Source organism: Anser anser (assembly GCF_964211835.1).
Source record: "Anser anser genome assembly, chromosome: 11".
NCBI lineage: Eukaryota > Metazoa > Chordata > Aves > Anseriformes > Anatidae > Anser > Anser anser.
In genome coordinates this window covers 17,900,296-17,918,345 of record NC_139732.1, presented here as the reverse complement: position 1 = coordinate 17,918,345, position 18,050 = coordinate 17,900,296, and the positions used below count along the sequence as shown (strand labels likewise).

Sequence of the window (18,050 nt, the reverse complement as noted above, 5' to 3'; positions counted from 1 at the left end):
CTAGGTCTTCCCATTTCACCTCTTAATTTAGCACCACATTGTTGAATGTAAGGATTAACCGCTTGGAATCACTTGGACTAGAACATCCTCCTGTAATGTGCTTTCACATAATGCCTACGGACAGTGTGTTGGTTTTTTTGTATGCTCATGAAATATAGATTCTAAATAATGAAAAGCATAGGGAAAAACAACACTCACATTTTATATTATCTCTTATGCTCATATGATAGGGAGAAAGGAATCTTTGCTTCTGTTGTGCAGAAAATGGCTTTCTTCCATCAAAAACAATCAGCTGGTTATACATTCATAGATGTATTCACATATATTGTTAATTCAATAATTCAGAAGAAACATAATTTCTTTATAAGAGGTTTGAAAAATAGTTCTGGCATATTGCTTCTGTACATGAAACAATACAAAATGACAACCCTGAAAGTCAGGGATTAGACAAAATTTTCTCTCTCTGTAACATGTTCTGCCAAAGCAAAGCATTTCAGCATTTCAGCTATGAAATATCCTCAGAGACAAACACATTATGTGGAAGTTTCAGAGAAAGAAGAAAAATAAATAGTAGCTGAAAACTAAATAAAAGTCAGTTTTCTGTTAAAATGATGACATTTAACAGCAAAACTATTCTGTTCAGGAAGAAAATTTATCAATAGATTGCCTGTTAAGGGGTGATATTGCATAAACCTGTATCACCAATCATGCCTAAAATTTCTGCTTCAGGACTTTACTCTTTGCTGCCATTCTGCATCCATCATTGCAGAATACGATGGCGTTGAAATAAAGTACAGACTGCAAGAACAAATATCCTTGCTGTCATTTCTTTGTTAAGTCAGTTAAATATCTTCATAAGCATTCTCTGAAGTGCATTTCTTTATTGCATTTCAATTGTTTCTAAAAACAAAAATCTCAAAGGAATCAAAGAAAGATGTTTGCTTACTCTCATTTCAAAAGAAATGTGGGTACAGACATGCTATCTTTTCGATAAGTTTGAAACAAGGATGTTAATGAAGAGGAACTTTATTTTAATCTTTCTTCCTACTAAGTGAATTTCTCATGCACACCATATTTTTCCACACTTTTGCATTTTAAACAGTGTAAGTACATGAGGGGATCAAAGAGTTTCAGATGAATCTGAAGAGTTATAGCAAGGGTAACAAGGGTCCTTAGTTTCTAATGACAGAAGCATATGCTCTCAACTTTCTAAACTGCATCCAACTGAGCCATTTATCAAGGCCCGAAACTTTTTCATTATTTAAAGCACTACGACAGCTTTCCACTTGATGCCTTGGAAGTACACAATAATAGAGACTCTATAGTCATTAATTATAATATCAGCTGGTTGATGAAGTTACTGTACTTGCTGCTTGGTGATTTCATTTTTAATTGCAGCAGGTGGTGTGGAAGTAAAGTGATGTACTGACACATACAATCACCTCTATAGGATTTTCTTTTTTATGTATAGATAAACGCAACTCGTTTATTTTTTGAAAATCCTTTCTGTTTTATATCCCACTGTATATAGTAGCTACAAGGAAAAATGAGTGCAAAGAACACATTGAAAATTAGATGCTTAGAAATAAAATGATAGAAGACACATTGTCCCCATTTTTTCCTTTCAGAATATTTAAGATGATGTTTTTTTTCCCCATGTAAAGATTCATGGTCTCTAAACACAGCTGTCATAAATAGCAGTCAACATATATATATGTAGTCAACATATGTATGTTGACTACATATAATAAGTTTTTTTATTTTCTTTAATCTTACTGATATATTTGAATAAGTAGCCATTTTTTAACTCTATGAGTCTGAAAATAGAGACACTTCGTTAAGCAAAATTAAACAAACTACTCAATTCTAAGAACATTCTAAAAATGAGTGTATGATATTCTAAATGTTGTGTTCTACGTTTTCTTCTTTGGGAACAGTCTTACATGCTCCATTGTTCTATTTATTTATTAACCAATATATCCATGTAGGTTTTTGTAATTTAAAACCAATAAGCAATATTGAAAGAAAAAAAAATGGGTTACGACACCAATTGAGTGTACTGATTTTTTTTTTGTGTCTTCAGACAGCTGTTTTATATGCTTTTGAGTTGTCTGCATTGTTTTTCTGGTACTGCCCACTTTGTAAAAGTGTATTTTCCTCCTTCTCTAATGTTTTCATTTCATTAATCTCTAATTTAACAGATTAGATATCTATTACAGGAGATTTTGCTGCCATGGGTTCTCCATGAGATTGATAGGTAATAAAAACTGGTGTTTCCTAATGGCCATAGACATCCGTCTTCTACATCAATCAGCAAACTCCTTTAAGAATCCCTTACATCCAAGTAATAGATCAATTGTACTCAGGCCTCATTGCAACACACACACTCTCTGTTCTCTGAAATAAGGCTGTGCTACCTTAGCTCAAAACTGCATTAAATGTAATTAATACAACTGTGATGTAAATGGACACAGCATTAAAATGTATATCCCCAGGGAGGACAGACTGTGAATGCAGTTATGTGCATTGTCATGTGTGGCACACATGACTAGGGAAAATTTTAGCAATTTTTCTTACAATTTATAGTAGTTACATGGAAAAACTGTAGTACCAGGAGCAGGAAGCCAGCTCTGTCCCAGCAGCATACTCCTATGGCATAATGGTGGCAGCTGAGCAGAGGTTGGGTGTCATCTCTTTCCTAAAAGATACAGTCTTTCAAATCCCCTTTAAGATGATGTTAACTTCAATCTTCAAAAAAGTGATACAAACATTGTTAGAATTCCAAAATTTAAATGGAAAGGACATTTACTGTAAGTAGGAATGTAGGGAAGAAGTCTGAGGTGATGTGAATTGTTTGGCTGTAACTTAGGGAAAAGGTAGGTGGCTTCTAACAGTTTAGTGTTTTATTTGTGTACAACTACGATGTCATTTGGAAGAGAATGCTGTAGAAAGAGGGAATAAACAGAGATAAAAGGAGAGTGTCGAAGTGACCCAAGCTGTCCAAATCAGGAGAACAAAAATAAACCTGTTCTTCCACAAGCATGTCCTTAGAATTCCCTTGACAGAACTGTCGATTTCAGGAAAGAGTTTTGTTAAAATAATAATGATAATAAAACAATGACCTAGTACTTCAATATTTCATGAATATATTGTTTTGCTCAAACAGCAAGCTTTTTCAGAGTCGTAGCACAGCCGATGATCAGGATTGTATCAGTGTACTAAGGGTCTAGCTTTAGACCAGAAGAGAGTTACATTGCCTGAACTCTCTGTGATTTGCTGATCCTTCTTCTCCTAAGAGACCCCCTTGGCCTCCATGTTACTATGTTCCCCTAGGATCCCCAAGGATTTAGATCTCATGACAAGACAGCACAAGAGGTCTTGGAGAAGGGAATGCAGACAGTGATACCTCTTCTGAACAGTTCTAGACAAATGCTGAATTTGTTAAACATGATACTTCATCTATTGCAGTGGTTTCAAGGGTCGTTTAGTATGACTGCTGAAAATAAGGTCTCAATCAAAAATATTGTACCCACAAAGAAGGCTGAGAATCATTGTTGTGAGGTATTTATTATCTGAAACACAAAATAATAGTTCTCAAATTTCTAATTTTGCTGATCTTACCTTCTAAGAATGATGTTTTGTATCTTCCTTTTAATTCACTTTTTAAATTACTACTACAGTGGTCTTTCTGCATGTACAAGGCAGGAAAACAGGTTTGGCTTGCTCAATAATAACACAATCAAAACATTCAAATATGCAACCAACTCTGCTCTCATGCACATCAAAATTCGTAGCACTAAAAAGAATCACAAGCACTGAGTACAGAAGTAGGTTGTCTAATTTCAAAGGATTAAAATCTTGGTATCATTGGTGCCCACAGTTTCCTAGTGCAAGTAGATTCAAATTACAAAATGAACAGCAACTACATTTCCCACATTGTAGGATCACCACATGTCATATCCTAATACAAAATAAAAGCAAAAATAATTACAATAAGAGTGGAATTTGGTCATCTTCATTCTTTCATCCTTTGTCCTTTATCTGTAGCTTTGCTTACTTTCTGTTACAGTGGAATCTTAGCCCTTTACATGACCGCTGCGCAAACATGCAATGCAACCCAAACAGCAACAACCATATAAACATGAACATTTTAATAATTTTCACATTAACCAGTCAATCTGCTAAGAAGGATTACACATTAAATCAATTTTACCAGCTAATTTGTTATTTTCTTTCTCTTGGATTACTTTTCTGCCATGTTTCTACAATGGTACCAGAAATAATGTTGTATTAAATTTTCAAAGACTACACAGCCTCATTTGCTCATGTAGGCTGCACAGATGTAAGAATTATTAACAATGAGCTGAGACCCAACAAATTACATGATCCAAATGCAAATCCTCAAGGACATTTATTTCCTGCATTTCAGTGGGTAATTGAGCCTCTAAACCACTCACAAAATTACACTTGTAAAAACAGTTAACCATTTGTGCCATAAAAATTTTTATACTGCAATTTAATTTCATTTTTTTGCCCCTATGAATATGAAAATTAATAAGATATGCTACAAGATGGAGCTGCTGTGTACTCAAGTGCCAGATCAAAAATATGGTTGCCCGCACCAAAATAAGGTAAAAGAAAAATACAAACCAACCCATAAATGAGTAACACTGCAATAAGTTAATAATTAATACAAAGTTAAAGTTAATAAAAAGGGTGGCCTTTTGATTCATCTAGCAGTAAAGATGACATCCTTCCCAGTGTCTCATTTTTGCACTGGGCAGCTGGACATAAGATTCCTAACATGTACCCCATAGTTGAGAGACAGTTAAAATAAATCAAACCTACTACAGCTTTGCTGCTTTATCCCTAGCCACAAATGAAAGCAAGGGGAAACAAGTGTAGTGTTGGTTTTCCTTTTGAAGAAAAACAGTCTCCTTTAAAGCTGCAGCAAGGTTAAGCATTTTTCCCAGTTACAGAAAACATGCAATACACATTTCTCATGAAAAAACTCCAGAAAATCAGCTCTCACATTAAAAGGGGTTCTCGCCTTTTCTTTTTTTTTTTTTTTATTAAATACATAAAAAGGTCTTGCAAACAACTTCTGCAGGCTGCAAGTCAGAATCTTTTGATCCTCAGTAAAAGTCAAACGGGTTTCCTGATATTTTCATGTGTGGCTGGAATAAGCAGAATGGGAAGAGTGCACCTCACAAAATTACCACCACACTTGTTATCTACCACTCCCAGAGTAACAAACACTTGATCTCACTGTAAACCCACATCATAAATAGATAAAACTAAGCTTATATTATAGCATAATTACAGAAAAGTTAGGAGCCAGACAAAAAATGAGGATGCATCTCAGTCAACACCAACAAGAAATCAACCAAAGAAAGCAGCTAATTCACCTGTGTTATCCAGCATGTTTCTACTACCAGGAAGCATTTAGCTTGCCATATACAATTTCTGAAAAAAAGATGAAATGTCCTTCATGAAACCCAGGAAAATTCCCTTTCCATTTTAATGTAGCATGAGCTGGGTCTCACAGTGACACGTGCAAAAGACCTCAAAATACTGGGGAAAACGCACAGTACTCCAGAGAAATCTGTGATAAGGATCTTGTCTTAATTATTCAGCATAGCTTTCCTAATCTATCAATTTATCTTCATATATTTATGATCTTTATTGTCATAAGCATGTTGTCATTATTAACATATATATTAACATAATCCAAAGACATCAAGTCATCAGGGGATTGGTGAGAAAAGCATAGACATTTGGGAACAGAAAGGGAGCAGACAGTCTCTAAATTAACATTTTCAAAACATGCATAAAAGAGCATGCTTTATTTTAGAATATAACTTGCATATCTTTTTGGATTTTTCTTTTGTTTCCTAAAATAGCTAGTATACATAAGGCAACATCCTGATTAACTGATTAACAGAGAACTCACATTACTGTATTTCTCTTGAAAACTAAGAGTTTCAGTTTAGCAATGTCTACTTCAAGCTTTTATCAGCACTAATTTCAACGAAAAAAATGGTCGTAAAATTCTGAACAGAGGGAAAACAGACCTTAATTAAGCAAAGTGTTATCTCTTTCTATTATAATGAAAGCAAAGTTAGTTATATTTTTACCAAGATTTTTCCCCACTTAATGAAGACATTATCCGTGAGTTTTCAAAGTCACTTTACAAAAGAGCATTCAAGAGACATTAAAGTCAGCTTAAACTAAAAAGTCTTTTTGAAGTCAATAAACAATAAAAAGAACAATGAAAAGACAGCCTTTGATCTCTTCTTACTCTAAAGTCTTTAATTTCTGTTTTAATCTACTAGATGCATTAAGTCTTGTTTTCAAATATTTTTCATCTGCAAAGTAGTTACCTTGCCTTGATTTTTTTATTCATATATATTCTTGCTGTATGAATGTACAGTTCTCATTATCAAGGATGGGTGTCACCTGGATATTCTCCCACAGAAATAAACAGAAAAAAGTTTTTAAATGATTTTCTAGTCTCTTCTCTTTTAAAATTTCTTTAAAAAGAAAGGAAAAATGTAAAAGGAAAAAGAAAATAGTATCTTCAGCTTTGAAATTTGTGAGAAGATCAAAGACTATAATGCACATAGATTTTTCAAAGGATAAATTATTAACAACATGGACAAACACATACTGGTCAATAACATGGTCGAAGAATAATAAGTTAAGAGCATCTCTCTGCAGCCAATTACAGTTAATCTGACTTTATTGTTTGAAAAAAAAAATCCAAGTTATTTACTAGATTTTGAATAGAGCTTTTAAAAACATTTATTAGAGAAACTGTGAATTGTGACAAGCTCTTAAGCAGGTTCAGCAGCTTGGCATTTTTGCATTTCTTAACTTCTGTTTATCTTCTCCATGGCTACAGGAGCACAGGATGTAAATAGGAAAATACAAAATTGCAGTGAAAATAAAAAAAGTGTATGGAAAGTCTAAAGGCAGATGCAGCCACTAGTTCCCATTGTGCCACTGATTTTTTCTGCATACCTAGCTTACCCCTAGCTAGAAGGGGCAAAAACTCTCTCCATACGTGTTACAGAGCAGACGTGGCGATGAGCTGTATAGCCATTTCTCTACAATAGCACTACTCTTGCCTTGTGTTTGCAAAGATACTTTTCCAGATGTGAGGGACAGATGAAAGCCATTATCTACCAGTGAAGCAATCTTTCCTTTCCACTGCTGTGCACTGTTAACCCAGAAACCTTCTGATAACACATTCAGTGCTATTATTGCCTTACTTTCTGTTATTATTTTATAGAGCCTTTAACTTAAACACGTAGTATTTGTAGGATTAAAGGTGAATCCTGGGCCTATACTAACTTTGATTAAAATGCCACTGCTTTTTTTGGTATCTAATCATCCATTCTGTCCTCAGAATAAAATACTTCTTTCAAAATTCTCCCAAATAAAAGCATTTTCCACCTCAATTTGTTGCTAACAATTTTGGTGATTTTTGGTGATCAGGATTATTTATTTTTATATTTTAAAGATAATAGGTCTAGAAGTATTTATTCCACAGGGACCACTGAATACTCAACAAATAAATTCTTATTTTTTAATATCTAGAGTAGGACATGAATGGGAACACTGGGATCTGAACTTTGCCGACATAATATTTTTTATCACTTGTCATACGATTTATTTGATTTAAAGAAAACAAAATTCTATGGGAAAGATCTTCTCTAAGAAAATGACCACACAGTAATTTAAGTAATGCCTTTTTCTGACACGAAGTTAAGCAAAAAAGACTAAAATTCACATTTTTCTCATGGCAGATATACTTAATAAAAAGAATCAGACTGAGCACTTTACTATGTTCAGACTAGCCTTTTATTGATTTGGATGTGCTATGAACCGCATTATCTAATCTACAATAAGCCATTTACCAAGTGCAATGATCTATGGGCTAAAAGGCTTAGATTTTTAGTTCCATTGTAGACTTTTTGATGAAATGGTAGATCAGCAGAGAGTAATACTGTAATAAGATTGTGAGGGACATGAGTGCCAATATTAGGAAATTAGAAAGTTTGGCTTACTGTTTTAAATCCTCTTGCTGCTCATTTAAAAGCCCGGTACCTCTTTTTGTAGACTAATTGCATCTGTATATTTAACAGAGGGCCCTGATGACGTCCCACAGGGTGTCAAGTTCACAGGGACTCAATGGCTCACCCAACTGAAAATATTTTTATTTTGCAAAAACAAAATCATCCCCCTGAGCACAACACGTAATTGGTGATTCATGTGCTATGTTTACCTGAGGAGACAAGTTATCACGACACTACCTTGCTATTGCTCTTTAATGTAGTTCAAGTTTCATCTGCTTCACTGGAAATTTTAACAGTTTACTTTAAATCAGATTTGATGGATTTTGCATCAGAAACTTCTCTTTACCTGTACAGAGCCTGGAAGATGAGGCTGAGATCCCAATTAGGCTTGTGTCATTCATACACATAAACACGTTTGCACTAACAATCCCACATTCTCATCTGTGATTGCCTTCCCTCTAATTGTCAGCTTTGACCACTTTTGCACATGGGAGTTCTCCATCTGCCACCAGGAAGCACCACAGAAATCTCAAGATGATTCATTTATCTACCGTTCTGTGTTAATCTAGGAAAGAACCACATATATGCTTCCGTATTTTTCAACATAGCTTTTTGATTGAAATAGGTAATACTGAACTGCCTGGCAACGTATACCATAATTCACCTCCTTCTCAAATTATCATGCAATTCATGCAAAGATAATTTCTTCCTGAAAGTGGTTTCTTTTGGCTAACTTGAACTCAGAGGCTTGTGAAAAATTTCCAGTGCAAAAGAGATTTGCAATCCCATAGGCATCATCAAAATATTATCTCATATTAGCAAAGACATACAGAACAAAAAGTCAGTAGCCTTCAGTAGATAGAAATAAAAACTACTATTTAGTGCAAATTAAATGAAAACCAAAGCATATTTATGAGATTATTTCATCTATAGTTCTATGGCAAATTTTACTGCACAATCTCTGAATAAGACTGACAGGTTACATGCCCAAGTAAATGTAGAAAAGACATTAATGTCACTTTAAAGCAACTCAAGTTTTGATGTTCTTTTACTTTTGTTGTACTGTGACTATTAGGATGCATTGCCTCATTTTTTGAAAAGGAAAAAAGGAAATGTAACTAGTTCAGGCTACCATGTAACTTTACAACAACTGACACTAACTATAATATACGCCAGTTTGTATTAAGATGTTATTGCACCTTTCCAGTTCTAATCGCCAATTATGACTCTATTAGTCCTACTTGGCAGTTCATCTGCTCCTGCATCAGCTAAGGGGGACTTGGAGACGGACCTCTGATCTTCTTGTTTCCGCTTCAGTGAGAGCTCAGCACAGCGGCTGTCATCTTGAGACACTGAGGAGGTAAGGCATTGCCTTTTCTAAGATAACTACACCTGACCTTACAACAATTTACTAAGGAAATACCTGCCTAATGGCAGTGTGAGTGCAGTTTCTTTTACACTCACAACGGCACTGCAAATTAGAGACAACAGGATAAATCTATGACCAGCTCACTAGACACTTCATTAAATCACTGTTCCCTTGCCTTGTAGAGCACTAATAGAATCACAGCCCTCGTTAGCTACTGAATAAAAGATCAATCACATTCTTTGAGAGCTCTTGCTACCAGCTTCCAGAGGAAACAAGGAAAAAAAGAGACATATTTAGGATCATCAGTAAGATTCTGAATGGCCTCACTGCAAGTTGGTTAAATTACCTTTTCCACAACTGACTCAGACTGTAATACTCTGAGGAACTTGTTAAGTCTGCTTTCAAAAGCTGCTATCTAATATATGACTACCAGGCCCTGGTCAAAAGTTCATAATGTGCATATGTAAAAAGGTACTAAATTGCCTGAGGGCTAAAACCAGAGGAGTTTAATTGCAGCAAAATGCTGAAAATGGTCTGTTGAGGGTCTTTCTATTGGGATACTGCTGGCACTAGCTGATTGAAGTACAGCACATAAAAGCCTTGCAACAATATTTCCTTAAATGCAGCTGAAACTACGAGCATTTCCTAGTGCATATATGGTGTGCCAAGAGGAAAAAAAATGAACCTTCTCTAAACCAAACAAAGATTTAAGGATTGATATAATTCATAATTCAAAAGTGTGTGGATAAAAGGAATAATTGAACAACAGTGAATACCTGCCAGTTTAAATCATGCTATATGCTCCACATGTTGTTATATGTTGGTGGGAAATGTAAGTACATATGTAAACATATTTAATTGGCATCCATTAAGATCTGCTACAATGAAAGCTGGAAAACAGCTTGCATAAATGTATTTATGACCACACTTGGAAATTTTGAAAACTGTCACCTATGAGACTGAAGATCCCTTTAGTCTGAAATCCAAGGTCTTTTCTGTAGTAATTTGAGAATCATTCCTCTAGCTATTTACATGATGAAGACAAAAGGACAGGAAGGAAAAAAAGATATTTTTTGTGAACCTTTCAAAATATGCTTTTTCAAAGCATAAAACGAATCGATATGATCCCACCACGTACTGATCTTAAAAACTGTTCAGATTAAAGCAGTCAAAAGGGTCCTGCAGTTGGCTTCACTTTTTTACAAACTCTGTAATGACATCTACAAACCTTGTAAACTGGCAGAGTAAACCTAACAATGGAAAAAGCTGTGTGTTCAGCTTTGCAAACCTTGAGTATGCTTGCAGAGTTTTTGATTTTCCAAGACAAGCAACAGTCTGCATTGCATTCTGAGAAGCATAATTGGCATTAGCTGAAGGCCATTTAAAATGCCACATTAGCGTCTACTGAATTAGCATACAGGTAATGCATTAATGATAAATTTCACCTACCCACCAAAAGCAAGGTGTGTTGGATATTTGATAAAATGATATTTTATATGAAAATATTTCCTTTACAGCAATAAAGCCAAAATGAGACCAAAAATACTATATCACCAGTGGAACTGTCGGCTTTGTTGATATTATCTACTATAATTCCTTTAAAAGTTAGAAATTCACATACATTTCTCATCAGAGGAATGAAGAGTCTAATCCATTCTTTTTTCTTACAAATATAAAATCACTACCTTCAGTGGAAGAGCAGACTGAGAAACTCACTTTATACATACTAGATCACAAAATTCATCTGTGTGTAGATCTAAAATCATGCAATTCAGGATAATACCTTACTTCTTGGCAGAACGAGCTAACTCATTTTCAGTTTACTCTTGACAAAAATCAAAAATAAAGTTTTTCTGGGGAACACATTTATTTATTGTCATGAAGTATACAGAAAATAATCACAAGCTTTACATTGACACTGCCAGATTACTAGCAGAATTCTAACACAACGTGTGCCCAGATCCAAAGAGGAAACACTGAAGGACTTCTCAGGTGCCTAATCACTCCGTGACCATGCCTGCCCACTTACATGCACTGATATTTTGGGCCTTTGCCTAGGGGCACTGTAATGGAGAAACTTTTTTCCAACATACGCTGCTCTGCAGCAGCGAGCAGTCTCTTCAGCACTAGGGCAAGGAGCACCAAGATGCCCAATATCCCTTTGCAGATCTTGTCTCTCCTCCTTTAATTAAGTGTTAGATCATCAGAACTATATCACATGGGATGCACTATTCAACATGAGTAGACAATCAGATTCTAAATGACACTGTTACAAAGTCATTATCATAAAAAACTGCCAAGACAGTTGTTTTATTTGAAGTGCTAAATTAGTTTTCTTGTACTGGTAGTATTCATCATAATGCAAGTTTGACATTTCAGGACAACATTTTAATTGTCATGCTGTTCGGTGTAAAGAAACAGTACTTCTAATTTTCTAGCAAAATGAAAAAAAAAATTAAATTCATTAATAGGTTACAGTCACAGACAAGTTAACTCTAAGAAAAAAAATACCTACATTCAAGAGCAAACTCTAATTCTAACATTTCCAAGTGTTCTTATGCTTCAGTTTGTAAACCCAAGATGTTATTCAATGTTGTGTTTTTTTATTTGTTTGTTTTTCCATAATGGAAGTTAGAGTATTCAATCACAAATTAGCGAATAAATAAATAAATAAATAAGTGCCAGTTCAGTAGAAGGATTTTCAAATCTGTTCCTTTATATAAAAGTAATATGAGTAAATACTTTCATGACCAGCTAAGCATCTCACCAACCATGCATCAGAAAAGACAAGCAATGGTGAGATCCAACATGAATAACATGCTCACAGTAAGGTTCAACTTCCATGCCTGCTTCAATTTCTTCTGAATTAAGAGAAATACACATCTCAAATGCATTGAAGTACCACCCACAGAAGCAGCACATTTATTAAAACTCTGATTTTAGACATGTCAGCTCTTATATCAGTACTCCTATAAGAGATAGGTCCTCAGCACTGTCAGATCAGTCCTGCATATTCAGGGCAAGATGATCTTGTTTTCCAAGATAAACAATTATTTCTGTATCTCAAAAATTACTTTACTTTTATATAGGATGCATCATCCAACATCACTATATTTATCTCATTTCAATGTGATGCTTTTGCAATTAATAAAATCCTCAAATACCTTCTATAGATTTTTTTGGCATGCATAGAAGATTGTGCTATATCCATAGTGATATTTAGTAATTGCAAAAACATGTTGTCACTAAAATAATGGATGGAATTTGACTACGATATTTATATTTACTGTCATCCTCCTTGCTAGCTAGTATCCTTGATGCTAATATTGTAACAATTAGAAACAGCACAATAAAGAGAATAGAAAATCCAAATGACTGAAATATTTGAAGTGTCAAAGGAAACATGAACAGCTAAATAGATTCAGAAATTCTCTGATTAAAAATCTTCAAATTATAGTTAAATTAATAAGTACTGAATCATTTGCTGTGCATACCTACACTCAACTAAGCAGAACAAATTCAGTATTCTGTTCACTTTTCTTTGTAAACACATACATGCTTACCTACAAAGAAGGTGCAGGAAGAGAAAAAAATGAGAACTACAATAGAAAGAAGTTCAGGGTTTGAACAGGTCTAACCATCTTTTTCAATAAACCTCAGAGAGTGATATATATAAAGTGAAAGACACTGAACTACAAAATATTAGTGAATATCCAGTGGGAAAACTAGACACACTTCCTAAGACAGTCTAAGTCCATGTGGGAATCTAGCCAATGCTCCAAACTGGCCAAAGACCATCCTGCTCTTTGAGTCTTGCTTTTAGAAACAAGAAAATTACCACACTCCTACTCATGACAAATAAAAAAGCCGCACACCTCCCCTCACGTCATCAGGGAAAAAAAAAAAAAAGATACATACACATACATATATATAGAAAACGGTGGAAGAAAGAACTGACAGCAACAAGAAACACAACTAGTGGGGAACACTACACAACAGGATACCTCCCAAAAGCCTAGAGAAACACATTTTTTATACAGACTAACATATATTTGTACATTTCCTTGCAAGAAAATTTTTAGAAATGTTAATTCAGTTATGCAGTTATCATGTCCAGAGAATGCCAACATGATGATGAATGACAGGTCACACACAGAAAACAAACAGATGAATCACTTTTTCAGGAAAACAGACTCTTATTGTGCTCACCTATTCAGGAATAGTAAATATATTAACAACCCATGCATATATTTCATTTATATAGACAGATACATACACACGTACACACATATATAGATGTAAAAATAGTGAGAATACTGAAAAAACATTATGTAGTACACTACATTTGATATACTGTATTATTTTTGGACCTTGCAAATACACTTTTTTAATGACTTTGCTCTAAAAGACAGGACTTTCTAGCTCATATTACTTGGACACTTACTGTTTACTCTTCCATCTTTTTTCTAAAGTCAGAAGAGATTTCCCTGAGAAATTCAAATAAATAGGATATCCAGCTGCACAAACACTATACATTCTGTTAGATTACTTTGGCTTCCTAAGGAATATTTGACTTTCTCTGAATGTAAATGATTAAAGAGAATTCATCATATGAAACTGATTGGTGAACTGTTTAAAGTGGTATGGCACCTCTTCAAAGATGATAGAGAAATGAAAAGACCATGTTATGGTAAAGCATCTCAGATATCCAAGGAGTTCTAGAGAAAAGTTAATGTAACTAAGCACTGCATCCCCCAATTAAGAAATATTATTTAAATGATAGCTCTGTAAAATAGGATCTACACTGCATTTTTTAAAACAATTTTGTATTTCATCTATTCTAAATACAGCCAATAAAAGCTTGGGGTTTCCTGAACATCTGTTCATTCATAAATAACAACTTCAAAAAACGTAAGGAAAGATAAACCATGTTCTAGAATCCACAAGGTTTATATTGCTCTGAAAGTTACGCTTTCAAAATGAGACAGGCTAACAATGTTCAGTTATGTAACTTCATGATTTTTTCCATCTACCATTTCAAGTCTGAGCAATGGATTCTAACGTTTAGTGGTCAAAGAGACAATAACTAAACTTTGTCCAAAAATTTTGATTTTGCTGAACTGCAGATGTATGGATGGATCAGCAACTTTTTTTCTAAAGGGCTACCTAGAAGTTTTAGTATCAGCGGGAATGTACGTGTATAGAGAATACAAGTAAGAAAGCCACTAAGAGGAAATAAAAGATGCATTATTGCCTAGTTGCCTGAGGAGTCAAGACATAGACAAGAAGGCCCCAGTTCAAAGTTTAACAATACAGGAGTTTGAATGTGATTTGTCCTCATTTTAGCAATAAATTGAAGACTTATATTGGCATGGAAAAAAAACAAAACAAAACAAAAAAAACACTAGCCCAAAATGATCCAGTTCTAAACTCAATATGAAACCTGATTTAAGAGGAGAAAAACCGAGCAAATGAAAAACACACTAATGAAGCAGAATTACTTTTTAAAACCATCAGCTCATAAACTCCGCCACCTCTCCATTACTAAGTGTTTCTCATGCCTTCTACAATTTGGTAGATAGCAACAGTTTTAACTGGAACCCAAATTTATCATTTTACGTCTCAACCCACAAGATTTGTTTTTCACATTGCATGTTGTTCATAGCACCGTAATTTCAATACGTGAAAACAATTGGTTAAATTTCAGTATCTTGTGTATTTGTCTGTGCTTAATTTATTTGCTAGCGGTACAGCCTAGTAGCTGTAAGACTGTCCAAAGTTAAAAATCGTATTAATTTAGAAGAGTTTTGAAAGTTCACTTCTTAATAAAAAGTGATTACCAAGTCATTGCTAGCTACAAGTTCAAGTTTTATTGCTGAGAATATTTGAGACTATAATCTTTTTAGAATATAAGCAACAGATCATTTGATCATTATAAACACACTGCATTGCATTGACTCTGCTTTTGATTACAGATATCTCATTCATAAAAATGTTATCTCTATTGCTCTCCTGTTATTAAAGAAAATGAATAATCCTGTGATTTATGTGCTAGCTGGTAACTAAGGAGGTCTGGATCCTACTGTGTTATTTACAACAAACTGTCTAAGTGACCTTGCTCAGGCACACAAATGAGAAACCCTGGGATAAGAAGAGGGCTTAAGTCACTTTGTCTGCAGCAACTGTGCAGAGTAGGAACAGAGGGCCTGGGGTGCCCGAGGGGCTCTGTGACCAACCAAAGGCAAATGGAAGACTTGGGGGCACATTCCTACTTGGTCTTCAGCAACACGAGGTAATTTCAGCTGGCAACTGTCACTGATAGCCAGGCTAAGAAGTTAAAGATGAAGCTCTTTCAAGGCAAATATACAGAATTATTTCTATTAAAAACCCGTTTTGATTACTGAACCTTATAAAAAATATTAATGTAATGCATACTAGCAAAATCTGAAGGCTGTTTTAAGAATGGGCCAAGGAAGACCAGTTGCAACATTGCTCTCTATAGGTACCTTAAAGGAGGCTGTAGCGAGGTGGGGGTTGGTCTATTCTCCCACGTGCCTGGTGACAGGACAAGGGGGAATGGGCAAAAGTTGCACCAGGGGAGGTTTAGGTTGGATATTAGGAAGAACTTCTTTACTGAAAGGGTTGTCAGGCACTGGAATGGGCTGCCCAGGGAAGTGGTTGAGTCACCATCCCTGGAGGTCTTTAAAAGACATTTAGATGTTGAGCTTAGTGATATGGTTTAGTGAAGGACTTATTAGTGTTAGGTCAGAGGTTGGACTAGGTGATCTTGGAGGTCTCTTCCAACGTAGACGATTCTGTGCTTCTGTAATACGGATTACTGCCTTACTTCAGAGATGCATTAAAAAGACCTCATCCTGTACATATCATAAAACCGTTTCAGGCCATAGCTGCCTTTTTCCAAAGTTAAGAGCCATGTGCGTGCATTAGCACCAAATTAGTGCATGAAAGCAGTAGAAACAATTGGTATGAGTTTTATGAAAAGATCTTCCTGACATTTAAGATCACTTGGCTGTTTATACAGGAACAAAAACACGAAAATACAATTTGACAGAGCACTGAAAATACAGACTCAGAAAAGGAGAGCCCTCTTCTCTTAAAAACTTAAAATTTTCAACTGACTTCCACATGTCTTTGTAATTCTTGATGATGAAAAACAGAATACCTGTACAGCAATATGCAAAATAAACAAAACAAAAAGCCCTCTGAATGTTAAGCATTTTGAAAACACTGAATTTCACTACCTAAGCACATAAAAACTCCTTTACAAGGATGAGATATATTCATAATAGCTAGTATAGTATGATATATAAAGGTAAAGAGAGGGAAAAAAAGGCTAAATATCCTGTTTCTATCAGACTGCAACATCTTTCCTGTCACCCAAGCACCTCAACACTCAAACAGAACTAAAATTTGCTTCCTTATGGTTTCTCAGATATACTCAGAGCAGATCAGTGCTGCCTAACAGCTCAGAAACAGCATGGCACTTCAGCTGCAGCGTGTTCTACAAGTGATGGTGAGTAAAAGAGAAGAAATAACAAAATAACAGGAACTTGAAATCTTCTTTGGTGGGCTGCAAAATAACACGAGAGAAAACATACATGAAAGTCTGGGATTTTCAGACAAGAAAGAAATCATGGGCAAATCATACCAGAGTGGGAAAATAAAAAAGATTAAAATCTTTTGTTAAGCACTCAATATTTTGTTTATAACACAGCTTGCACCCACAAATCTGACACACACACACACAAACACACATTATTCAATAAGGACATTTGATTCTAGATGGTGTAACAATCTGAATCAATAAATGAAAATAACTGAATGCAAGACTGACTTTCTACAAATTTCAGTAAAAGGTACTCTGTTCTATGCTTCTGACTACCTGTGAGGCCGATCTTTTCCAGATTTCAAGATGGAGACGATATGGGAGTAGACTGGGACTGGATGTGAGGTTGCACAGAAGATTAGCATTTGTGGGCAACTCAAACCTGTATGCAGACATTCCACAAGGTGTATATATAGCTTTCTAATCCAAGAAGGCCTTTTCAGCCTGACAATGGGGAAATATGTTTTTTAATTTCAAATTCTAATTTAATTACTTGTAATATAAAACGTTATAGACCGAATGTGTACTTGCCTTGCAGCCCACATACTTGGCAGGACATTCTGAAACTCTGCAAGGATCTAGGGAGAGAGGAAGAAATTCCTTACTTCCTCCACAAAACTATGGGACATAACAGAACTGCTCCACAAAGAGCTATGAGGGTGTGCAGGACACAGCAAATTCCACAGCATTGCTCCCCCCCGAGCACTCCTCTGCACAGAGACCCTGAGCTGTTCTGTTTGGCACGTGGATAGGTTTTCATAATGACTTTCCATTCCTGTGGTGAGGGTTATGGGGAACTGATTTAATTTACCCTCAAATTTCGTGCTACGCTTATTTTAGCAGGAAGTTAAAATACATATCAGTTAAATGTAGGTTTGATAATAAGCTAGCTTATATGACATTTTATTACTAGGTAGGATGCAAATTCTAAGTGCATGGAAGAATTTTTGCACCGTCCTTCCAGAATGATTAA

The 18,050-nt window shown here is 35.1% G+C and overlaps 1 protein-coding gene across 13 annotated transcripts in view; it reads right to left on the bottom strand.

Moving 5' to 3' along the window:
- The window catches only part of WWOX (WW domain containing oxidoreductase), a 508,525-nt gene that overhangs the window by 357,544 nt on the left and 132,931 nt on the right, over positions 1-18,050 (bottom strand). Inside the window, exon 9 of one of the 13 annotated variants that reach the window (XM_083851625.1) lies at positions 17,609-17,655. The exons of the other annotated variants lie outside the window; for them this stretch is intronic. Coding sequence (XP_083707751.1) covers positions 17,609-17,655 — 47 coding nt within the window. The remainder of the gene's footprint in view (positions 1-17,608; positions 17,656-18,050) is intronic. 13 annotated transcript variants of the gene reach the window in all.